The following is a 26,237-nucleotide window of genomic DNA, read 5'->3' as shown; positions in this document are numbered from 1 at the left end:
TTCCTGACTATTTTCTCTTGTCTATTCTCAACATTGCAGTTAGAGTGATCTTTTTAAAGGGGGAAAAGTTATTTTGTTCCTCACCCCTACTTTTATGCCTTAGATCTTTCAGTACAAGCATCACTTCCTTTGAAAGCCTTCTCTGACACTGCTCCCCCCACTTTCACGCTAGGTCAAGTTTATTTAGCATTCATTCCTACAATAATGATTGTTATAAATGCTCATCAAATGGTTTCTTTATTTCAGACTACTCATGTTAGATTTTAATTACACATTCATTCATGTGATTATTTGATTGATCTCTATTTTCACTGGACAGTTTGAAAACCATGAGAGCTAGAATCATGTCAAGTTTTGCCTTATCACTGCAGCCTTAGAACCTAACTTTGTGCCTGTATGTGATAGCATGAAAGACTGCTAGATCTGAAAGAGGGCTTAGTCCCCAACACAATAAATATTTGCTCAATCAATAACTGAAAACATGTTAAACACGTTAATAGTGCCACAGTGACGTTCCTCTAGTACTAAACTATAGGAATAAACCTATAAACATAGGTGTCTCAACTATGGTACTTTAATGTACTATATAGTTGTGAAGAGTATATAGCTTGTAGAATAACCACTCGACAGGATTTAAGTAATCTTTTAAAAATTATTGTTATGAAAGTGTAGTAGATTGTCCATAACTGTATAATCAAAATAATTTTCACTTTTAGCTTTAGATTTTTTTTACAATAAGAAGAATTTCAGTTAGTCTTTAAGTGTGATAGAGCTGTTAAACGAAAATGAGTATCAGCTCTTAGATTTTAAATGCAATCTGATGTAATGCTAGTTACTTGAGAATGTTTTTAGTGACAAAGAAATGTGCGGGAGGAAAAAAAAGAAATGTGTGGGAGTCAAAATGTTTCTATGAATGAATGAGAAAATGAGAACATATGTGATTATGAATGGAGATAGTGTTATAGTTCCAAAAGTGGAAATGTTTTTTCAAACAAAAACCAGGCAACAGAACGAGACCCTGTCTCTTAAAAAAAAAAAGTTTGAAACAGATTTTTTGTTTTTTAAAAAGGTTAGTTATAAAAGGATATTAAACATGGCTTGGTTAAAAAAAAGAGGCCAGGCACAGTGGCTCACGCCTGTAATCCCAGCACTTTGGGAGGCCGAAGTGGGCGGATCACCTGAGGTCGGGAGTTCGAGACCGGCCTGACCAACATGGAGAAACCCCATCTCTACTAAAAATACAAAATTAGCCAGGCATGGTGGCTAAGCATGATTATGCATGCCTGTAATCCCAGCTACTCGGGAGGCTGAGGCAGGAGAATCGCTTGAACCTGGGAGGTGGAGGTTGTGGTGAGCCGAGATCACGCCATTGCACTCCAGCCTGGGCGACATGAGTGAAACTCCGTCTCAAAAAAAATAAATAAATAAATAAAAGAAAAATAAATAAATAGTTTCTGCCAGGTTTGGCGGTTCACACCTGTAATCCCGGTACTTTGGGAGGCTGAGGTGGAAGGATCACTTGAGGCCATCAAGACCAGCCTGGGCAACACAGCAAGAACCCTGTATCTATACTATTTTTAAAAATTAAAGTAATAGTTCTTACCATACATGAGATAACATATTAAACATCTTTGTGCTTCTGAGACTGAAAAGAGATGCATTGAATTATATCAGGAGACTATATGGGTTAAAAAGAAACCCTCATGTAGTGAGTATAACATTGTTAAAAGTTATATATTGATGCCCTAGTTAGAGAAAGTTTGAACCCTGAAATTAAGAGAATCTTACCATAGAAAATTATGGGCTGGGTGTGGTGGCTCATGCCTGTAATCCCACTACTGTGGGAGTCTGAGGCAGGAGGATTGCTTGAGGCCAGAAGTTTAAGATGAGCCTGGGCAACATAGTGAGGTCCTGTCTCTACACAAAATTGAAAAAAAAATTAGCCAGGTGTGCTAGTGCACACCTATAGTCTTAACTGCTTTGCAGGCTGAGGCAGGAGGATCACTGGAGCCCAGGAATTTGAGGCTTCAGTGAGCTCTATTTTTAGTTTTTTGAGGAACCTCCAAACTGTTCTCCATAGTGGTTGTGCTAATTTACATTCCCACTAACAGTGTACAAGGGTTCCCTTTTGTCCACGTCCTTGCCAGTGTTTGTTACTGCCTGACATTTGGATAAAAGCCATTTTGACTGAGGTGAGATGATATCTCACTGTAGTTTTGATTTGCATTTCTCTGATGATCAATGGAGTTGAGCACTTTTCATATTGCATTATTTCTTGAACAAGTCTCTATCTCACTGCCCGTCTCTGATCCTGGATTAACTTTTCCCTGCGGCAGGTCTCTTCTACCCTGTAATCTATTCTCTGTTACCACCAGAGGGTGTTCGTCACTGTGCCAAGACTGATCTCTGCCTCTTCCTTTTCTAAATACTCTCGGTAGCTCCCCATTGCCTATTTGATCAAGCTAGGAATCTACATGTAATACAAGGTCCCTAAATATCTGGCTCCTTCTTAACCTTCCCAGCTGCTTCTTTCACTGCTTTTTCCACACATAATTTGGGCTAGAGTCACTTGTATTTATTTGCCAATTCCCAAGCATTCCATTCCATTTCATTCTTTAATGTCTGAAGATATTTGGGGCATGGAGAAAAATACTCATCACTGCTCATAATTTAATACTCAGTTTAGTAAATCTACTTATCTAATACACTAAAGTTCTAAAATAAAATTTTTTTAAACATTTAGGCTGGGTGTGGTGGCTTATGCGTGTAATTCCAGCACTTCGGGAGGCCAAAGTGGGAGAATCACTTGAGCCCAGGAGTTTGAGACCAGCATGGGCAACACAGGGGGACCCCATTTGTACAAAAACTTTTAAAAATTAGCCAGGTGTGGTGGCACATGCCTGTGGTCCCAGCTACTTGGGAGGCTGAAGTGGGAGGATGCCTTGAGCCAGGGAGGTCAAGGCTGCAGTGAGCCTTGATTATGCCACCTGCACTCCAGCCTGGGCAACAGAGCGAGACCTTGTCTCAAAAAAAAATTTTTTTTAAACATTTAGACATTGTTTATAAGCTTATTTAGTTAAATTATGTTTAATAACAGTTTGTTACAATTATAATTAATTATACTGTCTGTTAAACTTCACTTTATATAGTGGTCAAAAATTTACTTAAAATTAAATGTATTTTAAAATATTAACCTGTTGGTTTAATTTATTCATTCTATACTTTTTTTTTTTGAGACAGGGTCTCGCTTTGTTACCCAGGGTGGAATGCAATGGCACAGTCATGGCTCACTGCAGCTTTGACCTCCCAGGTTCAAGCCATCCTCCTGCCTAAGCCTCCTGAGTAGCTGGGATCACAAGTGTGCACCACCACATCCAGCTAATTTTTCTTATTTTTAGTAGAAACGAGGTCTCACTATGTTGCCCAGGCTGGTCTTGAATTCCTGGGCTCAAGTGAACCTCCTGCCTTGGCCTCCCAAAGTGCTGGGATTACAGGCATGAACCACTGCACTCAGCTGATATACTTGCATTTTTATATTTCCCTAGAGTTATAATACTCTTCCAGATTTCTATTTCTATACTTTTCCAGAATTATAGTAATTTTTCTATACCTTTGTAGGTTACAGTAATCTTACCACTACCAAAACAAAGCAAAATTTCAAATTACGAGAGTTCAGAGTTGTTGATGGATTTGATTCTCAATTAAAACACAAAGTTTGGTTATGCCTAAAGCTTACCCAAAGGCTGTGTTGATGGGCAACCTAAAGTCGTGTTGGTGTGCATTAGTTCTCCTCTATAATTGAATGTTACCTGCTTAGGAGGATTTTTTTTTAATTCATGCCTCTCTCATAGACTGTTAGTTTCTTGCAGCCTAGAGTTATTCCATTAATTGAAATATTCTTTATTTTTTGTGTGATCAGTGTTTCATAGCTCAGTGCTCTGTTGTCATTATAACTTGCCCTTTTCTGGTAGCAGTGGTGCCAGGAATTATAGATGTTTCCTTTCCTGAGCAATCAGGGATCAGGTCTGTGCTGTGAGCTCTCTAGGATATTGGACTAATTCACCCTTTTAGAACTCACAATGTCTACTTGGTCATTGTGTGTGATCATAGGCACTCATCAGCCACTGCGTCTCCTTTAAAAATACATATTGCTGTATGTGTTAGGGCCTGTGCTGATCTGAATTTCTTGTTTTTGGTATGTGACCTGCTTTTTTTGGAACTGTTTGGCTTAGTCACACACAATTCCTTGTATCTACCCTACCCTCCTTGTACTGAAACAAAAAAGTACACGGCTATACTTCATAAATAGACATATACTTAACAGGAGAAACAAAACACCTAAGTATTAACACCAACCTAGTTATTAATATAATAAGACATTGGATACCCTATTATTTTCACCCTTCTTTACAACTATCTTTTTATGTATCTTAGCTTTCCCTTTTGCATCTCATTATGAATTCATGGCTTATCACGGACTTAATTTATTCCACTTAGCTGTAATTATTATTCTGTTTTTAATGTTCAAATTGTGACAGCTTGGCTAACCTCAAACTGGCTTCTTTGTCCTTTTAGCACTTACCCTTGGACCTTTTTTAAAAATTCTTCTCGGCTGGGCACAGTGGCTCACGCCTGTAATCCCAGCATTTGGGAGGCTGAGGTGGAAGGATTACTTGAGACCAGGAGTTCAGGATCAGTCCGGGCAACACAGACCTTGTCTCTACAGAAAATAAAAAATTTAGCTAGGAGCATGAGTGGTGGTACACACATGTAATCCTAGGTACTTGGGAGGCTGAGGTGGGAAGATGGGTTGAGCCCCAGAGTTTGAGGCTGCAATGAGCCATGGTCCCACCACTGCACTTGAGCTCTGGGTGACAGAGCAAAACATCTCTAAGAACAAAAAATAAATGGATAAATAAAAATGTTAAAGTCTTCTTGCTTTCTGACAAGATAGTCCAATCCCATTTTGATATTTTTTTTCCTGCCTTAAGACATGGAACTAGTACTCTCCCTAAAACTCTGTTTTGTGTTGTTATTGTTTTGTTTTGTTTTTAAAGAGACAGGGTCTCACTGTGTTGCCCAGGCTGGTCTCAAATTCCTGGCCTCAAATGACCCTCCCACTTCGGCCTCCGAAAGTTCTGGTATTACACTTGTGAGCCACCATGCCTGGCCTCTGGTTCCTTCTTAATGGAGAATAGTATTAGAGACCAAAATCTGTTCAACATGGAGTTGAGGATAAGGAGGGAGGCATTTTTGCTGGCCGTTGTAGTGACAGAGCAGGAGACCATGTTTCTTTTAGGGCATACGTTAATAATGGCAGTCCAGTTTAACATTACTAAATCTTTTTCTATCTTACCATTTTTCTTTATTATAAGGTTGCATTGACCATGAACACTATCATATTGGCATATAACTCTCTGTATGAAGATCCCTCTGCCAGGAATGCTTCCTCTCACCCCTTTTCACTAGTTGGCAAAGTTCTTGGCCAAGTAAAATGAGAGGAGAAGGGGGTAGAATGAATTTCATTTAAAGCTCAACCTAGTTCAAAAATGTTAAACAAAACTAGACCAATTGAATATTCTTCTGATATCTTGCAGTATTTTTGTTGAATTCATTTTCTTCCACTAAAAAAAAAAAATTCATACAAACAATATTGAATCAAGCTATCCTGTCAGCTTGGTGTTATATTTGAAAATCGTTTGTCAAATTATATTTACATCAAACTCTTAGCATTTATAAATTTTTCATCCGGGGACAGTGTCTCATACCTGTAATCCCAGCACTTTGGGAGGCAAAGGTGGGCAGATCACAAGGTCAAGAGATCAAGACCATCCTGGCAACATGTTGAAACTCCGTTTCTATTAAAAATACAAAAATCAGCCAGGTGTGGCGGCACGTGCCTGTAGTCCCAGCTACTTGGGAGGCTGAGGCAGGAGAATCGCTTGAACCTGGGAGGCGGAGGTTGCAGTGAGCCGAGATCGTGCCACTGCACTCCAGCCTGGCGACAGAACGAGACTCCGTCTGAAAAAAAAAAAAAAAAAAAAAATTCTTACATTATTTGGAACATGAGCGTTTTGTACAACTTTTCTCTTTCCTATGCCACCCTCACTCTCATGTACTTTGAAAACAAAAATATTTTTGTGCGATTGTAATTTTCAATATTACTAATCAGACTATACACTTTAAAAAATAATTTTTAGAAGTTTATGTATGTTGAAGGGCATTGAAAAACTCAATTGTGCTCCTAGTCATATGAACATTATCAATCAGATTATCTTTATAGGCTTTTTAATGCTTTTTCCATTGTTGGCTGTACTTCATATAATTTTTATGTATGTATAATTACTGACAGTGACCCCAAAATATTTTTGTGTGAACAAGTTAATCTTGAGGGAAATTGATATTGCTGTAAACAACAGATCAGGATTTTCCAATGTGGCCATTTATTTTGCTCATGACAAAATTTAGACATTATCAAATTTTAAAATTTGCTTTTCAAGAATTATGTGTGTGTGTGTGTGTGTGTGTGTGTGTGTGTATGTATGTGTATATATATATTTTTGAGACAGTTTCACTCTGTTGCCCAGGTTGTAGTGCAGTGGCACAATCCAGTCATGGCTAACTGCAGCCTTGAACTCCTAGGTTCAAGCAATCCTCCTGCCTCATCCTCCCAAGTGGTTGGGACTGTAGGCACACACCATCATGCCCTGCTAAATTAAATTTTTTTTTTTTTTGTACAGACAAGGTCTTGCTGTGTTGCCCAGGCTGATCTTGAACTCCTGGCCTCAAGTGATCCTCCTGCCTCAGCTTCCCAAAGCACTAGGATTACAAATGTGAGCCACCTGGCCCTATTTTATATTTATAGTATCTCTTAATCGCTAAAAAGATGGAACCACATAATTATCTTCTAAAAATGTAGTAGTCTCCACTGAGAAAAAACAAGTCTTGTCCTTTAGTTGACAATAAGCATGTGCAATTTGTATATACAAATGGGAGAGTGCCAATTTCCCTTGGAAAACATTCTTCACTTTACAAAGAACTCACCTTTGGATTCCTCTAAATGACACATTCCAGTATACTTAAACACGGCTTCCCATAATTATCTTACCTTAATTGGTATTACATAACTTTTAGGGAAACGTCTGTTCTATAAAATCAATAATACCTGTATTTTACACCTTTCCATCTGATTCATTGTAAGAGCATGATTTGTTTTCTTTTTTGGGTAACAGGCTCACTATGAAGTAGTAAATAGAGCAATATATGAGAACAACATAACTCCCCTTAGTGGACTGCTTTTATTTTTATTTTTATTTTTTGAGACAGAGTTTCGCTTTGTTGCCCAGGCTGGAGTGCAGTGGCACGATCTTGGCTTCACTGCAACCTCCACCTCCCAGTTCAAGCAATTCTTGTGCCTCAGCCTCCTGAGTAGCTGGAATTACAAGTGCCTGCCACCACACCTGGCTGATTTTTTGTGCTTTAGTAGAGACGGGGTTTCATCATGTTGCCCAGGCTGGTCTCGAACTGCCCGTCTCAGCCTCCCAAAGTGCTAGGATTATAGGCATGAGCCACCGTTCCTGGTCAGTGGGCTGCTTTTATAACCATATTAATATATAGTTGAGTAACAGTCAAAGGAAATTTTATATATATATATGTTTTCTGTTTTTTCTTTTTGAGACAGGGTCTCTCTCTTTTGCACAGATTGGAATACAGTGGTGCAAAAATAGCTCACTGCATAGCTCACCACTCTTGGCCAGGAACTATATTAATGTTAGTTTGGAGCCTATAGTTACAGATTTCCGCCTTTGATTTCCACGGAAACAGGGAGGTTACTATACCTACCTATGCTCTGATTGTCAAACATGCATGAAGTTTTTGAAAGTGAGGCTCTTCCTTCTTGACCAAGCCAATCAAGACATACAAGTATGTAATTTTTTAAAAAGTTGATGAATCATCTAAAATTGTTTTTGTAGGTAGAAAATCGTCAAATATAGGCAGTTTTAACTTAATGCCTAAAAATTATAGTAGTTATGTTTATATAATATCCTTTATTATATAAACGCGAGTTGAGACTTATGGTTTACGATGGTCATTGTCAGTAGAGAGAGGGTCTCTGCATGTATAAGAGATTTTTTAATAGTTGGAAGATATTTTAAGCACTTTATTTGTATAATACCTAATTTATAAGTCTTTTTGAAGATTGCCCTGATAAAATGGGAGAGAAATTGTCATTCAGTTGCTTGGGTAGTGGTTGAAGAAAAGATCTAAAGCTGTGGTTTGTGAACTATACACCATGGCATCCTAGGACCCCATGGAAAAATCCCAGAGGCCTCATGGAAAATTGTTTTGAAAGCAAACACAAAACTACCTATACTAGTTGGACACCACATGAAGTAGTTTGAGATAGTTTACAGTTTCAACAGTGCACTCCATTCCTTTCAATGACATCATATCTTTGCGAAGTTAGGTTTTTAGCAATTGCTTTGATAACCAACAACTACTATGTGAAAATCAGTGTGGAACAGAGAATGAGGATTGGTGGTGTCTGAACTGATTCCAAGGTTTGAAAAGTGATACAAAGCCCAGGCACACATCCATTAGTAAGTAATTAATTGTGGTTATTTAAAAATGAAATTAAATATTTTTTATTTCACATTATGTGTATTATTTTTTAAAACAACTACAAGATGTAAGGACACAAATACTTACTAGGTTGTTTGGACCTGACTACTTACTAAACAGAATGGTTATGTATTTGTTGGCCTGGGGTGTCATGCAAACATTGCTGAGATACTAAGGCACACTGTGAACCAAGAAATTGTGGGAACTTCTGGTTTAAAGTAATTAGACTACCCAATCAGAATTCACATAGCTGACCAAGTCATTGATATCAAGTGCAAAGGTACATTCAACTGAAATTTCTCATGGATAGAGTTTTTAGAGTTGCCACCCCATTCTGCTTGTTTAATATTATGTGACAAACATCTGTACAGTAATCCCCCCTTACCCAGGAGGAATATGTTCCAAAAACCCCAGTAGATGCCTGAAATCACAGATGGTACTGAATTCTTTATATACTCTATTTTTTCCTATACATATATACCTACGATAAAGTTTAATTTATAAATTAGACACAGTAAGAGATTAACAACAATAATAATAAAATTAACAATTATAACAATATACTGCAATAAAAGTTGTGTGAATGTGGTCTCTCTCTCTCTCTGAATATCTTGTTATACTACCTTGACCTATTTTTGTACTGTAGTTGACCACAGGTAGCTGAAACCGCGAATATGGGGTGACTACTATACGTTTTAAATTCTGATTACTACTAAAGAGAAATAATCTTTTTAAAAATTTTGTTATTTTTTTTTAGAGACAGGGTCTTGCTCTGCTGCACAGGCCAGAGTGCAGTGGCACATCATAGCTTATTCCAGTGAGCCCGAGTGATCCTCCTGCCTCAGCCTCCTGAGTCACGGGGACTACAGGCATTCAGCACCACACATAATTGAAAAAAAAAAAAATTTTTTTTTTTTTTTTTAGAGATAGGGTCTTGCTATGTTGCCCAGGCTGATCTTGAACTCCTGTCCTCAAGTGATCCTCCTGCCCTGACCTCCCAAAGTGCTGAGATTACAGGTGTGAACCACTGAACCTGGCCCGTTTTTAAATAAAAATAATAATGCAAATAAGAAATAATTTCCTAAAAGATGTCTCAGGTATTAAGACACCTAGAAATTCAGAAAATCAGTGAAAGGAATACTGTAGCCTGGAATTCAAACATTACTGAAGTCTGAAGAACAATTCCCTTCTCTACGTCTGTATCTGGAGGGAAAGAAGGCTATTATATGAGAGTCACTGTGGTATTCTAAAATATGAGAACGAGACAGACCATTTTTCTGCTCCTCAAGGTAGTTATCTGACCAGCTTTGTTAAAACTGGGAATCTAAGGATCTCTTAACTCCATTTTGGTTTGAAGAAAGATATTAATATTGAAATACATAGTTGCACGCCAAATGGCAGTGGGGTCAGGGTTGGGGTACACTTTTATATCTGCTCTCATTTTTCCATCCCTGCCAGATAGTTGTTATTTCTGATTCTAGTTGTTATTTCTGATTCTCTAAATCAGTGGACTTGTAATTATATATTGCTTTGCTAATTATGTTTCCTTAACATTATTTTGACAAAGTTTCAGTTATTATTTACATATGGCTCCTTTTACCATCACATTGCCATACACAGGCATAAATGTCACAAATATTAAGATAGTTGAGGTTTTCAGAGCGGCAGACATTTGGGGAAAATTATGGAACCTTCATGTGTTGGAGTTGGAAAGAGCCTTTCAGGACTACTTTAATCATTTCTTTTTTTTTTTTTTTTTTTTTTTTTTGAGACAGAGTCTTGCTGTGTCACCCAGGCTGAAGTGCAGTGGCATAATCTCGGCTCACTGCAACCTTCACCTCCCAGGTTCAAGCAATTCTCCTGCCTCAGTCTCCCGACTAGCTGGGACTACAGGCACGCGCCACCACGCCCAGCTAATTTTTTGTATTTTTAGTAGAGATGGGGTTTCACTGTGTTAGCCAGGATGGCCTTGATCTCCTGACCTCATGAGCCACCCACCTCAGCCTCCCAAAGTGCTGGGATTACAGGCGTGAGCCATCGCACCCGGCCTACTTTAATGATTTCATTTAACGTGAATTAATTTGCCTGTTTTGGGATACTTTAAGCAAACTGTCCTAAGCAAATAACAACTGTTTATGGAAGGATTTCCATAGGTAATGATGTTTTCATAAGTCTGATATGAGACTGGGAGGAATTTTTCATTGATTCAAACTTTAGTATTTCCTACTTCTGTTCTGCCTCATTTCTTCTTACTGAATCCTAAATTGTGTAAGTAATACATTCTTGGAATTTGGTTGTTGTGATACCATGATATAATAAGAAACATATTTGGTCATTGACCATGGTTCCTAACATAGAGCTCCTAAAACTCTTATAATTTCCTGAGCAGTAGGGGTACTAGGAGAATGTTTTGTTCTGATATTTGATTTTGTTTTGTTTTAAGTGACAGGGTCTTGCTCTGTTGACCAGGCTGGAGTGTTAAAGGCACGATCATGGCTCACGGCAGCCTCTACTTCATGGGCTCAAGTGGTCCTCCTGCCTCAGCCTCCCAAGTAGCTAGACTACAGGCACATGCCACCAAACCTGGGTAATTTTAATTTTTTGTAGACACAAGGTCTTGCATAACCATTCTGTTTAGTACATAGTCAGGTCCAAACAACCTAGTATTTATGTCCTAACATCTTGTAGTTGTTTTAAGTTGCCCAGGCTAGTCTTGAACTCCTGGCCTCAAGTGGTCCTCCCACTTTGGCTTCCCAAAATGCTGGGATTACAGTTATGAGCCACCAGCCTTGCTCTGATATTTGTCCTTGAACCCCATTTCCTAACACAGAGCTCTGAAGACCTTTGTGATTTCCTGGGTGATGGGAGCATCTTTTGTTCTAATGTGATAACTCTTTATAGGCCCTGGATGGAGGCTAGTTGCCAGGGAAACCAACCCTATAATTTGAGGGTTGGAACTTTCAGTCCCACCTACTGACCTCCGGGGAAAGGAGAGGGACTGAGGTTGAGCTGATCACAAATGGCCAATGATTTAATCATGCCTATGTAATGGAGCCTCCATAAAACCCCAAAAGGACAAGGTTCCCATGAGCTTCTGGATAGCTGAGCATGTGAAGATGCTTGAAAGATGGTGTGCCGGAGAGAGTATTAAAGCTCCATGTCCCTTCCCACGTGCCTGGCCTGATGCATCTCTTCATCTGGCTATTCATGTCTAACCTTTGTAATACCCTTTATTAATAAACTAGTGAATGTAAGTAAAGTATTTCCCTGAGTTCTGTAAGCCACTCTAGCAAATTAACCAAATCCAAGGAGCGAGTCATGGGGGCCCCCGGTTTATAGCCAGTCAGTCAGAGGCATAGGTGACAACCTACTGCCTACTTGCCATTGGCATCTGAAGTGGCAAGCAGTCTTGTAGAACTGAGCCTCAGCTTGTGGGGCCCCACACTATCTCCAGGTAGATAGTGTCAGAATTGAATTATAGGACACTCAGCTGGTGTCCACTGAAGAATCGCTTGGTGTCAGAAGTTTTGTGTTGAATGAGAGTAGAGAATAGTTTGTTTCTTCCAAAAACAGTTTGGTTTTTCCTCTGTCTCTCAAAGCTGTATTAAATCTTTCCTTGAGTAGAAGACTTCTCTCAAGACATGCCTATCTATAAGACTGGGTGGAGCAGGCCATGACGTGCAGCATGGAAAGGCCCCACAGAGCTTCTTCTACTGGAAGATTAAGCTCTAAGAGATCAGGCAGGAAAAAGGGATTGGGGTTAGGATGAGAGTAAATGATCAATACCCTGGAAGGCTTAGAAAACTCTATTCAGAAAGACCACAGTGGGCTGAGCTCAGTTGCTCACACCTGCAATCCTAGCACTTTGTGAGGCTAAGGTGGGAGGATCGCTTGAGCCCAGGAGTTCAAGACCAGCCTGGGCAACATGGTAAAATCCTGTCTCTAAAAAAAAATACAAAAATTAGTAGGGCATGCTGGCTCACACTTGTAGTCTTAGCAAGTTGGGAGACTGAGGCAGGAGGATCACTCGAGCCCAGGAGTTTGAGGCTGCAGTGAGATATGATCACACCACTGCACTCCAGCCTGGGCTACGGAGCAAGACCTCCATCTTCTTCTTTCTTCTTCTTTCTTCTTTCTTCTTTCTTCTTCCTTCTTCCTTTTCCTTCTTCCTTCTTCCTTCTTCCTCCTCCTTCTTCCTCCTCCTTCTTCCTCCTTCTTCTTCCTCCTCCTTCTTCTTCTTTCTTCTTCTTCTTCTTTGAATTATCTTATCCAAATAGAGGTAGTCTGCTATTACTAGAGTTTGATGACATAGCATGAGTGGGCAGGGAGGGGAAAATGGGAGATGATAGAAATGAATGTGCCGGAGATTTATTTTGCCCAGAATCCTGGCCACAGACAGTATGCTAATGCCTGATTGAAGAACAGATTTAGCTGAAAACACTGCAAAAGGAGTATGAATACTCCTTGTACAGCCTACACCATCCCTAGCTAGTCTCTGCTCCTCTCCCAAGGAGAGGAAAAAGTTTGCATCCTACCACCTAATTCTTCCTGTTTATAATCAGTATAAAATTCTTAGACTCCTTCATGTGGATACCCTTAGGAGTGCCTAGGTCTGCTCTGCTTGGAAAATGTGCTTTCCTCCCATATTCATTCTTCTGGCCTAATGATTCCAGTCTCCTGAGCCATCATCATCCTTATCTTTTTTTTTTTCCTCTGTAGTTCTGTTTTCCAGTCCTTTAATCTTTCTTTTTGTTTTTCTAAATTAGGGATCAGAAACTCAAATGCTTACAGATAATGTAAACAAGGTGATAAGGAATGTAATGAGCTGGAGAGTGCCCAGCTAAAGGGGACAACTATTTCTTAGTTCTGGTGAATTGTTGCCGTGGGGGCATATAGATCACTTACTTGTTGCCAGGTCTTGAGATATATTTCAAGAGAAGCTAGGAATCTGAGAAATTAGTGTACAGTTTCTCAATGTTTACATGTTAGTATTTAATTCTGATTTTAAAAACATAGGAGTTGCTCCTGGGCCATAACTTGGCAACCTCTACCCTATATCTTATGTAAGTTTGAAGCTGAAAATCCAGCTCAGTATTAAGTATTTGACAAAGACCATATATCTTTGTATCCTGTCAGTAACACTCCATTTCTTTCTCAGAATTGCTTTCTGGTCAGTTGAAATTCTTTGACATGTTCCTTGAACAATTGTCCAACATATCTGAATGGAAGCAGTTGAGAAAAAGAAATATTTTGATCTGAGTATGTTTACTGCTTTTTCCCCCATGAAAAAGGCATGCAGAAAGAGGCTTCAAATAGAAGACTAAGAACATCTGCCCTCCCAAAGATTGACTCTGCAGGATAGAGACTGCACAGGCCCCTGCAGCATTTGGGTCCTTAAAGATTTTGTTAAAAACCAAATGCTGTAACTTATACCTTGGTGATTAAAATTCTTTAGAACTAACTCTTAAAAGTCCTCAGCTACACTTTAAATATAATTTGATTCTGCTTAAGTATTCATGAATTATGCTGTTAAAGTTGCTGGGAAGTAGGAGGGAAGAAGTAACCATTTAGGGAAAGTACTTAACTGGTGAATTCATTATCATGTTAGAGAATAGGAGTTTTGCTTTCTTGGTTCTAGATGGCTTAGGTTATAAAAATATGTCTAAAATGTTTCTTATTACTCTCTTTCTTTCTCCCTTTTCTCCTATTCCTCTTTTTTTTAGGTTTTCAAAACAAAAATAGAGTTGCAATCTTGGCAGAACTGGACAAAGAGAAAAGAAAACTACTTATGCAGAACCAGTCTTCAACAAATCATCCTGGAGCTAGGTATTGACACTATAATGTGGGTTTTTTGTTTGTTTGTTTTTGTTTTGTTTTGTTTTGTTTTTGTTTTTGTTTTTCGAGACGGAGTCTCACCCTGTCCCCCAGGCTGGAGTACAATGGTGCAATCTCGGCTCACTGCAACCTCCGCCTCCCGGGTTCTAGCGATTCTCCTGCCTCAGCCTCCCGAGTAGCTGGGATGACAGGCATCTGCCACGACATGCAGCTAATTTTTGTATTTTTAGTAGAGATGGGGTTTCACCATGTTGGTTAGGCTGGTCTTGAACTGCTGACCTCAGGTGATCCACCCACCTCAGTCTCCCAAAGTGCTGGGATTACAGGCGTGATCCACCGTGCCTGGCCTATAATGTGGTTTTTATATTCAGTGATATAAAAATTTCTTGGACCAAATAACTCAAATTGGCTGGCAAGGATTTTTTTCTTTAACACTGCAATCTACTCATTGTGTTTTATTTGTATACGGGAGGCTAAACTTTACCTGTGCCCAACTTAGTTCTTATTGGGAGGGACCTCTGTAACAAAAGATAGATTAACAAGAGAAAAACAAATTTATGAGTGCATGCAGCACACATCACAAGGGAGAAACCTTAATGAAAAGTAACTCAAAATCGTAGCTTAGAACTCTACTTATATAGCATCTTCAACAAAGAACAATAAATGTGGCACAAACGAAAGGGATTTTAGGCTTCTGGGGGTGGGAAACTGAGAAGATAAATATATGGAGAAAACGAATGGAGTAAGGCTTGTTGGCAGTCCTCTGCCGCTGTCCCTAGGCTAAGAGTCTAGACTTGTCTCCAGTAGAGGAAAAGTTATATCCTGTCTTCAGGCAGAAAGTGGGGAGGGGAGAGAGAGAGCTTTTCCTCAGTTTGCTGCTGCCTTTTATTTTTATTTTTAAGCAACCCTATTAACCGAGCTGCTTCTTAATTGCCTTCAGCTCAAAAACAATTTTTATATCAAAGAAGCATATTTTAGGTGACATATTCTGGTTCCCTTCATTTCCTAGTCAGTTTTAACAAACTGTTTAGTTGATTAAATTGTAAACATTCTATCTAGAATATTTAATTTTCCCTATAGACTTCATAGCCTTCAGACTTTTTTTTTTTTTTTTGAGACAGGGTCTTACTCTGTCACCTAGCGTGGAGTGGAGTGGCAAAACCATAGCTCACTACATCCTCAGTCTCCTGGGCTCAGGTGATCCCCCCTGAGTATGTCACACTACAGGCGCACCCTACCACACCTGGCTAATTTTTTTTGTTTTTTAGTAGAGACAAGTGAGGTCTTGTGTTGCCCAGGCTGGTCTCAAACTCCTGGCCTCAAGTGATCCTCCTGCCTCGGCCTCCCAAAATGCTGGGATTACAAGCGTTAGCCACTGCACCTAGCCCTTATAGCCTTTTTTTTTTTTAAGAGTTTTGTATGGTTTTTTATTACTGCAATTGCTGCTAGTGCCCCACTTTTTAATCATTCTGCAAAGTAGGCCAAATTTAGGTAGCTTGATGATCTTTATTATAAGTATTCAGTCTCTGCCATATTTAGTATCTTCCCTCAGATCCATTATTGCCGGGCATGGTGGCTCACGCCTGTAATCCCAGCATTTTGGGAAGCTAAGGTGGGTGGATCACTTGAGCCCAGTAGCTCGAGAGCAGCCTGGGCAACATGGCAAGACCCATCTCTACAAAAAATACAAAAAATTAGCTAGGCATGGTGGTGCGTGCCTGTAGTCCCAGCTACCTGGGAGGCTGGGGTGGGAGGCTCACCTGAGCCTGGGAGGTTGGGGCTGCAATGAGCTGATTGCACCACTGCAATCCAGCCTGGATGATACAGTAAGACTGTCTAAAACAGACAAACAAAAAAGATCCATTATCCCCTTCAGCCACCACCACCCTAACTCTCTTCTTTCTCTTAAAGCAATTGTCTGTACTCATCTTTACTTTCTCACTTATTGATGCCTCAGCCCACTGCAGTCTGACTTCCAGGCCCTCCATCAAGGAAAATGTTCTTGCCTAGGTCTCCTGTAACCTTCCCACGCTAAATCTGGCAGACCAGCGTCCTTTTCTTATCAGACATCTTAGCGTTATTTGACACCACTGATCACTTTCTTTCTTTTCCTTTTTTTTCTTTTTTTTTTTTTTTGAGACAGGGTCTGTGCTGTGCAGGTTGGAATGCAGTGGCGTAGTCTTGGCTCACTGCAACCTCTGCCTCCCGTGTTCAAGTGATTCTCGTGCCTCAGCCTCCCAAGTAGCTGGGATTACAGATGTATGCCACCATACCCAGCTAATTTTTGTAATTTTAGTAGAGATGGGGTTTTGCCATGTTGGCCAGGCTGGTCTCAAACTCCTAGCCTCAAGTGATCTGCCCACCTTGGCCTCCCAAAGTGCTGGGATTACAGGCATGAGCTGCTGCACCAGGCCCACTCTCTTAAAGTACTCCCTTGGCTTCCATTTGCTCACTCGGAGAATATAAAACAGTAGGAGGAGACTATCTTGATTTCTTTTGTGGCCATTTCTCTATTTGTCCCTTGAATGCTGACAGCCCTTCGAATTCTGTTCTAGACCAGGCTTCCTAGCCTGCCTGTTTTCACTGGACAGTTGCACTTTTCCCACATGCTGTTATTTACGTGCTAATCACTTACGCATTTGCAGCTCTAGGCTGTCCTTTCTTCTAAGCACACCTCTGCCTCCTGGACTCTCTACTTTGATGTCCACAGGCATTTCAAATGTAGTATGTCCCAGCCTGAACTCATTCTCCCTTCCCGCTCTCCAATCAGCTACTGAATATTCTTGTGTATCCTGTCTCAGTAAATGGTTCAGGCTGCCATCTACTAGTTACAAGGTCAGAAATGTGAACTTCAATTGTTTACCATTCCTTTCACTTTCATCTCCAAGCATTCACCATTCTCTTGTGATTATACTTTGAAAGGTATCTCACATCTGTCCATTTTCTTCATTGCTACTGATGCCATCCTGATTCCTGGCCACTCTCATTTCTTGCCTGAATTATTATAACTGCTTCAGATTTCCTGTGGTCTTACGCTTTTTGAATACATTCATCAGTTGTGTCATTTAGCAAGCTTTAATTGGGAAGTAACAGAAATATAACAAAATTGGCATAAACATTTGGGTATGTGTTAACCAAGAGTGTGAAGATAAGGTAGTTCCAGAGTAGCTTAATTCAGTGGCCACAATATCATTAGTGATGCAGCTTCATTCATCTTTCCTTTCTGCTTTACCCCATGGGTCAGTGGCTCCCTCAGACCAGAATATGACTGCAGTGGCTTAGGCATCACCCCGCACTGAGCCACCTGTAGAGGAAAAAGCCTGAAAGGTTCCTATGGTGTGTCCCATTTGTAAGAGTGAGGAAAACACTCTCAGAAGCCTTCCTGTAGACACCCATCAAGTCTGGTTGCCCAGATTATGTACCTTTCTCTTGCCTAAACCAGAAACCAGCTAGAGGAATGACATTGTCTCACATCAATCAAGGTCTACCCCCTGGGGCATGAGCCTGGCCTGCCCTTGAAGCATGTGACCACTGATAATTGAACCAAGTTTGGGTTCCATCAGCCAGGAGGAAAGGAGACAAACAGCTGTTGAGGAGGTGACCAACACTGTCTGCCACAGTAGTGCAATAGTGGCCTTTCTGAACTACAGGGTGATAGTTCTTTTTTTTGAGACAGGGTCTCACTCTGTCACCCAGGCTGGAGTGCAGTGGCACCATCTCCAGACCTCCCAAGCTTAAGCGATCCTCCCATCTCAGCCTCCCATGTAGCTGGAATCGCAGGCGCATGCCACCATACCTGGTTAATCTTATTTTTATAGAGATGGGGTCTCACTATATTGCCCAGGCTGGTCTTGAGCTCCTGGGCTCAAATGATCCTCCTGCCTTGGACTCCCAAAGTCCTGGAATTACAGGCATGAGCCACTGCGCCTGGCCAAAAGGGTGATACTTCTGATCATGTAACTCCCCAGCTGCCTAACACTCTTTGGAGGTCTCCTATTACTGTTAGGATAAGGTCTACATTTTATAACATTTTCCAGACCACTATCCTTCCAGATACATTAAATGTCCTTATTTATTCTCCTGTTATTAATATACATCACACCTCATCGGGATTGCTGTTGTCTGTGAGCCTCTTGTCTTGCATATACCCCTAGTGTTCAGTACAGAGCTACGCATCTAGTAGCTGCTGTAGAATCTGGTAAGTATCTCTAAGTTTGATTATTTATTCATAATAGTTCTACCTATGTGGAACATGGTTATGATAATTTTAGTTTAATTATTATTTATTATTTATTTTGAGACAGAATCTTGCTCTGTCTCCCAGTCTGGATGCAGTGGCGCGATTTCAGCTCACTGCAACCTCCGTCTCCTGGGTTCAAGCGATTCTTCTGCCTCAGCCTCTCGAGCAGCTGGGACTACAGGTGTGCACCACCATGCCTGGCTAATTTTTGTATTTTTAATAGAGACAGGGCTTCAACATGTTGGCCAGGCTGGTCACGAACAAGTTTAGTAATCATAAAAACAAAAGGATATGGTTTTACCATTGACGGATATCTTGTGGTTTACTGTTTTTTTAAAATAATGTTAATAGGGATCATGATAGATCATTGTATCTCAAATCTGTTTGAAAGTAGGAGACCGTAGATTATAAATTTTAGGCTGGGCATGATGGCTCATGCCTGTAATCCCAGCATTTTGAGAGGCTGAGGCAGGCAGATCACTTGAGGTCAGGAGTTCGAGACCAACCTGACCACAATGATGGTGAAACCCCGTCTCTACTAAAAATACAAAAATCAAATATAGCTGGTGGTACACACCTGTAATCCCAGCTACTCAGGAGGCTGAGGCACGAGAATGGCTTAAACCTGGGAGGCAGAGGTTACAGTGAGCTGAGATCGCACCACTGCACTCTAGCCCAGGTGACAGAGTGAGACTCTGTCTCCAAAAAAACAAAAGATAAATTTTTAAAAGATCATTTAAAATCTCAGTAAATAACAAAGACTTTCTTGTATAAATTCATGAAGATAGTGAGAGAAGGAAAAAAGACTTATTCTTGGAGGTCTTTTTTACCCCTATAAAGAATATATAATGAAAAGTTGTGATTCAGAAGTAAGGACATCTCTTTAAGAGATTTACTGTATAGCATAGTGACTATAGTTAATAATACATACTTGAAAATTGCTAAGAGAATTTTTTGCTAAGAAAATTGCTAAGAGATCTTAAATGTTCCACAACCAAAAATGGTAAGTATGTGAGGTGATGGATATGTTAATTAGCTTGATTTAACCATTTCACAACAAATGCAAATACTAAAACATCACATTGTACACTGGAAGTATATGCAGTTTTTGTCAAGGATACCTCAATTTTAAAAAAAGAAGATAATTTACTACCATCAAAAAAAAGTAAAGATGTTTCTGCCTTAAGCAGCCGAGTAACCAAGATTCCCATTTTAGCATTGCACTCTCGAGACCCTCTCTTAATAAGGACTTCCGGGATCACGCTGAGCAGCAGCATATTGCAGCCCAACAGAAGGCAGCTTTGCAGGTGAGCAAAGTGTAACTGACATTCTTGCCTCGGTGGAGGTTTCCTGGGTCTCAGAAGCCAGCACATAGTTATTTTATATTTCAGTGGAGCAATATCAATAAAAATGTTCCACACATAATTGCAATGGTTTGCTGATGTTCAGTCAAGCCCAGAGGATTTGAAGGACCAGTGCAGCAGTAATGAAAGTATCTTTTATGGTGTTGACTCGGTCATGATTGATTCTGTGCTTCTACATGCCAAGGGATTGCTTGTGCACAAAAGAGTTTAAGATATTTTGATGGACAGGAATCATCTTAAAAATTGAACTGGCTAAATAGTACATGCATTTTTTTTTCAAATCTATCATGTCATTACATCCTTGGATAGTTGTATTAGTTTATTATTGTTGCCTGGATTTTTTTTTTTTAAATGCTCAGCACAACTGTTGTGCAGGGAATATTTAATAGCTAACTCTTACTATAGGACTAGAAATGTGGTGCTTCATCAGTTAAAAAAAATACTCTTCAGAGTAATAGTTTTAGTGTTACAGTCTCATCTTGAATAATTTAAGATTTCCAGAGACTTTGGACAAGACTTTTTTTTTTCCATAGGCATAATTTAATCACTTGTATTTTTAAACCTTAGAATCCCAGAATTGGAAGGAACATTATGAAGACCATCTCACTTTATTTTATTTTATTTATCTATTTTTTAGAGACAAGGTCTCACGCTCTGTCACCCAGGCTGGAGTGCAATGGTGCCATCATAGCTCACTGTAACCTCAAACTCCTGGGTTCAAGTAATCTTGCCTCAGCCTCCTAAGTAGCTGGGACTACAGGCACATGCCACTGTGCCTAGCTAATTTTTTAATTTTTTGTAGAGATGGGGTCTCACTGTGTTGCCCAGATTGGTCTCAAACTCCTGGCCTCAAGTGATCCTCCCACCTCAGTCACCCAAAGTGTTGGGATTACAGGTGTGAGCCACCATTGCCCAGCCCTCCATTCACTTTAGATGACCTAAAAACAGTCTTTTTTTTTTTTTTTTAAATGACAGGGAAGTTACTGGTGGTTTTCTGTTATTTACATTCCAATATTCTCTACCAAATGTTGGTATTTTAATCACCAGTAATCTCACTGCCTTTTCCCCCCTCTCCTTCCAACTACTACCCCTCTTTCTCAAGTTCCTGGTTTGTTGACCAAGATCAGAGTACTTTGGGATCTTTGAGACTTGTTTTCCTCACTGGAAGGAACAAAACAGTTCATGTCTTTGAGTCACTTATTGACTGAGGACGATCACAGGGTAGATAGAGAGGATGATAAATGAGTACTTGGTGTAACTTGTTAACCCAGATTCTGTATTACTGTCCATTTCCTGTCTATTTAAACACAACCAGCAGCAAAAGAACTTATTTATTTATTTAATTTTTTTTTTTTTTTTGAGATGGAGTCTCGCTCTGTCACCCAGGCTGGAGTGCAGTGGTGCGATCTCTGCTCACTGCAAGCTCCGCCTCCCAGGTTCACGCCATTTTCCTGCCTCAGCCTCCTGAGTGGCTGGGACTACAGACACCCGCCACCACACCCGGCTAATTTTTTTGTATTTTTAGTAGACACGGGGTTTCACCATGTTAGCCAGGATGGTCTCGATCTCCTGACCTTGTGATCCGCCCACCTTAGCCTCCCAAAGTGCTGGGATTATAGGTGTGAGCCACCATGCCCGGCCAAGAACTGATTTTAAAATAAATTCCATCTGGGCCATAACAATGAAAAATAAATGAATAAACAAATAAATTTGGTCTCAAGCATTCAGAAAGAATAAGTAATTTTAATGCCTTGGTTGAAGAATTTAGTTTAATTGCCTTTTTGTTTTTAATCTTTCCCAGCATGCTCATGCACATTCATCTGGATACTTCATCACTCAAGACTCTGCATTTGGGAACCTTATTCTTCCTGTTTTACCTCGCCTTGACCCAGAATGAAGAAAACATTTGCGATGGAAAAGTGACTTTGTAATATCAAATGCCAAAGCTACTATCATTCAGTGCTATATGAACTGTGACTTTAAGAATTTTGGTGAACTTTGATATTTTTTGTTTGTCTGAAAGAAAGGAATGTGTAAGTGAAAGCAGAAAGAAGAGTAACCAGGATGATGAGAGCTATGGAAGCTGTATCGTCCAAGGAATTGATTATGTACTGTGACGGTAACTTTTTTGTAATGCTGTTTAACTCTCAATCATACTCTGAATTGGATGATCACGAAATCATTCCCCAACTCCTAGCAAGTTTGACTGAATATATCATGTCCACAGTAGATTTTCAAGAATCATTTATAGTACTTAACTTTAAAGAAACAAGGGTGCTTTTAAAAAATGAACCAATAGGCTTAAATCAATTGCATCCATATTTGCTGTTTATAGGATTGCTATCAGTATACCTTTTGAGTTTATAGTCAACATGTATCATCCTGAAATAATTCTTTCTGGACTTATAACTACTTCCCCTTCTTCACTTTAAAACAAACCCCAAGAATAAATTACTAACCAGTCTTAACCATCTTTTATAAACATATGCTCTTATAAATGTTGTGACTAAATGCAATTAAAAATAATAGGAAATGTGGTAGTTTTTTTAATTTGTACATCCTCTTATTTAGTGTTACCACATAAATGTTCTATTTTCCATTTTTGTTCTAATTGAAAACTTTTTGGCTGGGCATGGTGCCTCACGCCTGTAATCCCAGCACTTTGGGAGGCCAAGGCGGGAAGATCACTTGAGATCAGGAGTTTGAGACCAGCCTGGCCAACATGGTGAAACCCTGTCTCTACTAAAAATATAAAAAATTAGCCAGGTATGGTGGCACACGCCTGTAATCGCAGCTACTCGGGAAGCTGAGGCAGGAGAATTGCTTGAACCTGGGAGGCAGCGGTTGCAGTGAGCTGAGATGGTGTCACTGCACTCCAGCCTGGGTGACAGTGAATCTTCGTCTCAAAAAAAAAAAGAAAAAGAAAACTTATGCAAGTCGAGCTCCTTTTTAATTACTTTAAGTAGGAAGGGATTAGGTTAAGAAAGTCTCTCAACATGACCCATCTTTAGCAGTATCTGGGGTGCTTATTTAAGTATGCAGTCCCATTACCCTACCCTAGTCCTACAGAATTAGAATCTGATTCAAAATAAAGTCTGAAAACCATGAGATAGAGAATTCTATGAAATATCTTGTACAGATTTTCGTGATATATTTATACACGCATGGGTTTGTAGATCCCTGAAACTTATAGGTCATTTAGCTAAAATCTACATTTTTTTTAACTTTTAATAGGATTGAAATGATATTTTACACTGTATCACAGATAGAGTATTTTATATAACTTTTTGTAACTGACCTCATCTTGGCCGTGAGTCCCATCCTCTCTGGTGGTAGGGTAAAACTGAACATTCCAGTTAGGGTCAATATTTAGTGAAAGTTCTTTCTTTTCAGAGAGTTTGTTCCCCCCCTTCTTCCTTAGATATTTTCCAACACACAGCCCCATCCTACTCAAACCAAGTGAAGCAAGGGTGGACAGTTCTAGAATTGGCTGTGCCATGTAGGTTTTTTTGAGAATTTGAACTGATTTCCTTCATTTTGATGAGGTGGCAACCGTCCCCATTGTAATGGTCACCATTGCAGCGAGGATTGCCTTACTTCTGCGGCGCAGAGCTCCTCAGGGGACCTCTGGCTCCTGTCCTTCCTCAGGTCCATCCAACTACTCCTTGGGCCTCCTTATGGTAGCCCTCATTGTCTTGAGTTAATTTCACTAGGTTTCTGTTCTCTGTGATCGGCAACATAACTGACATGGTTCTAAATCTGTCTCTAGGGAGATAACACATTAGTATATTTTCTACACTATTGAAGCCTCTACCTAAGGTATGACTTTTGTAGCTCAGGTAAAGAGATCTTTTTACCAGTGGTATCCTTTCTAGTCTGTTAGCCTTTTAAATAGATGTGGCCTAAATTCTGTAGTCCTGGCTAGGAAGCACTTCTCTCCACCCCTCTGCTTTGAGTCACAAATTCAATTCAATTTCCTAGGTATTTATTAATACCTACAGATAAAGCACTGTGCTTTGGGGGACACAAAGGTGATTGGCACCTGCTCTTTTAGGAGGTCACCGTGCAGAGGATCCTATTCTGGTAGACCAATAGTTGTAAAGCAAGCCACAGCCTGGGCAACATAGTGAGACCCGTCTCTACTAAAAATTAAAAAAAAAAAAAAGATGGGCTAGGTGTGCTGGTGCATGCGTAGAAGTCCCAGCCGCTTGGGAGGCTGAGGTGGGAGGATTGCTTGAGTCTGGGAGGTTAAGGCTGCAGTGGGCCATGATTGCACAACTGCACTCCAGCCTTGGCAACAGAGTGAGACCCTGTCTCTAAATCAATCAAGCGAGCCAGAATGCAGTAGTGGCCTGAGAGAGGCATCCTGGAACGTAGTGCGGTCTGGCTAGGCTTAGAAGTATTCATGTGATTTTTTATTTATTTATTTTTTTGAGACGGAGTCTCGCTCTGTCGCCCAGGCTGGAGTGCAGTGGCGCCATCTCGGCTCACTGCAAGCTCCGCCTCCCGGGTTCACGCCATTCTCCTGCCTCAGCCTCCCGAGTAGCTGGGACTACAGGCGCCCGCCACGACGCCCGGCTAATTTTTTGTATTTTTAGTAGAGACGGGGTTTCACCGTGTTAGCCAGGATGGTCTCGATCTCCTGACCTCGTGATCCGCCACCTCGGCCTCCCAAAGTGCTGGGATTACAGGCTTGAGCCACCACGCCCGCCTCATGTGATTTTTACCTGACAAGGGAAGGAAGAGCTGCTCCATGTGCAGAGCAAGGTTTCAGAATGAGAAGAGAAGAGCAGGCACCGCAGAGGGTGAGGGAAAGGGCAGCAGTGGACTGGGAAGCCCTCAGGTGGAGGTCAGCATTGCTTCCCTCAGATCGTGGGTGAATTTGAGGAACTCAGTTAATATCTTTGCATGTTCCTCCCTCCGTAAGGTGAGAACACATGCTCTGCCCATGTGAGAAATTGTCTAGACTAGTGTTTTTCAAAGTGCAAAAGCCTCAACCCATTACTGAGTTGAGAAGCCAACTTAATGGTTTAACAGGATGTGATCAGCATTTTTTCCGAAAAAATCAAAAACATCTGAGTGTACTGCATATAGAAATAGGTGGTTTTGCCTCATGAATATTCTGTTTCTGTGTTTTCCTATATGTGTATATTTTACTTTGTATTTTGTTGGTTTTTTAAGAGACAGTCTTGCTCTGTCATCCAGGCTGGAGTGCAGCGGTATAATCATAGCTCACTGCATGACTCCTTGAATCCCTGGGCTCAAGCAATCCTCCACCCTTAGTCTCCCAAGTAGCTGAGACTACAGGCACATGCCACCATGCCCAGCTAATCTTTTTTTTTAATTTTTGTAGAGACAGCGTCTTGCTATGTTGTCCAGGCTGGTCTTGAACTCTTGGCCTCAAGCAGTCCTCTCAATCCTCCCACCTTGGCCTCCTAAAGTGCTGAGATTACAGGTGTGAGCCACTGCACCTGGCTTACTTATTTTGTCTATTGTCTGTTCCACTAGTATGTAAAGTCTTAGGGGGCAAGAATTTTTGTTTATTTCCTTCTTTTCCTCCTCTCCTTTCTTCCTCTTTTACTTTGTTCACTACTGTATTCCACATAAAATATATCTGGCATATAGTAGGTGTTCAATATGTTGAAGGAATGAAAGAATTTATATGACTTGAGTTGCAATATAAAGTATATATTTTTTTTACTGTGAGTTATGGCAAAAAAAGTTTTGAAAGCCGCTTCTAAATAATGCAGATGTCAGTGCTTTGTATGACCCTGGAATAAAAACTGAAATGACTTAGTGATTTCAAAGACATATTTGTTTTCCTGAACAGTCTATAAACTGTCTCATTAAGTTGTCTCAGTTATTTGCTTCACTTTGGCAATAGAAGCTCAGCCTTTACATGTGTTTAAAGCCTCTTGAGGCAAGGGATTTGGCAAATATGGTTGCCTGGAGAATAGAAGATAAGGAGAGAGAGTATCAATTCATTAGTGCAGTTGAACCCCTCTACTGGAATCCCATCAGCGAGCACAAGTCCCATTTCAACAGCGTTAAATGCAACAAGTATTTGCTAAGTGCTTTTCTTATTCACCTCTATATCCATGGTGACTTCTACACAGTTGATACCCACGATTCTTTTTTAAAGAGATAGGGTCTCACTGTGTTGCCCAGGCTGGACA

The 26,237-nt window shown here is 40.3% G+C and overlaps 1 protein-coding gene across 5 annotated transcripts in view; it reads left to right on the top strand.

Annotated features, from left to right (window-relative positions):
* INIP (INTS3 and NABP interacting protein) overlaps positions 1-25,989 on the top strand; it is a 36,049-nt gene extending 10,060 nt beyond the window's left edge. For 2 of the 5 annotated variants that reach the window (XM_032164894.2, XM_032164891.2), the window contains 3 exons: positions 14,346-14,448; positions 19,914-20,004; positions 21,863-25,989. In XM_032164894.2, the coding sequence (XP_032020785.1) occupies positions 14,411-14,448; positions 19,914-20,004; positions 21,863-21,958 (225 nt within the window). In that variant the 5' untranslated portion in view covers positions 14,346-14,410 and the 3' untranslated portion in view covers positions 21,959-25,989. Of the gene's footprint in view, positions 1-6,740; positions 6,834-8,553; positions 8,601-14,345; positions 14,449-19,913; positions 20,005-21,862 lie in introns of those variants that run through there. The other 3 variants (XM_058444791.1, XM_058444792.1, XM_032164892.2) reach the window with 3 other exon arrangements.
* The last annotated feature ends 248 nt before the right edge of the window (positions 25,990-26,237 follow it).

The sequence above is a fragment of the Hylobates moloch genome, unplaced genomic scaffold, assembly GCF_009828535.3.
Source record: "Hylobates moloch isolate HMO894 unplaced genomic scaffold, HMol_V3 SCAFFOLD_10, whole genome shotgun sequence".
NCBI lineage: Eukaryota > Metazoa > Chordata > Mammalia > Primates > Hylobatidae > Hylobates > Hylobates moloch.
Note: the sequence above shows the minus strand (reverse complement) of the source record. Positions and strands in the feature narration are given on the sequence as shown.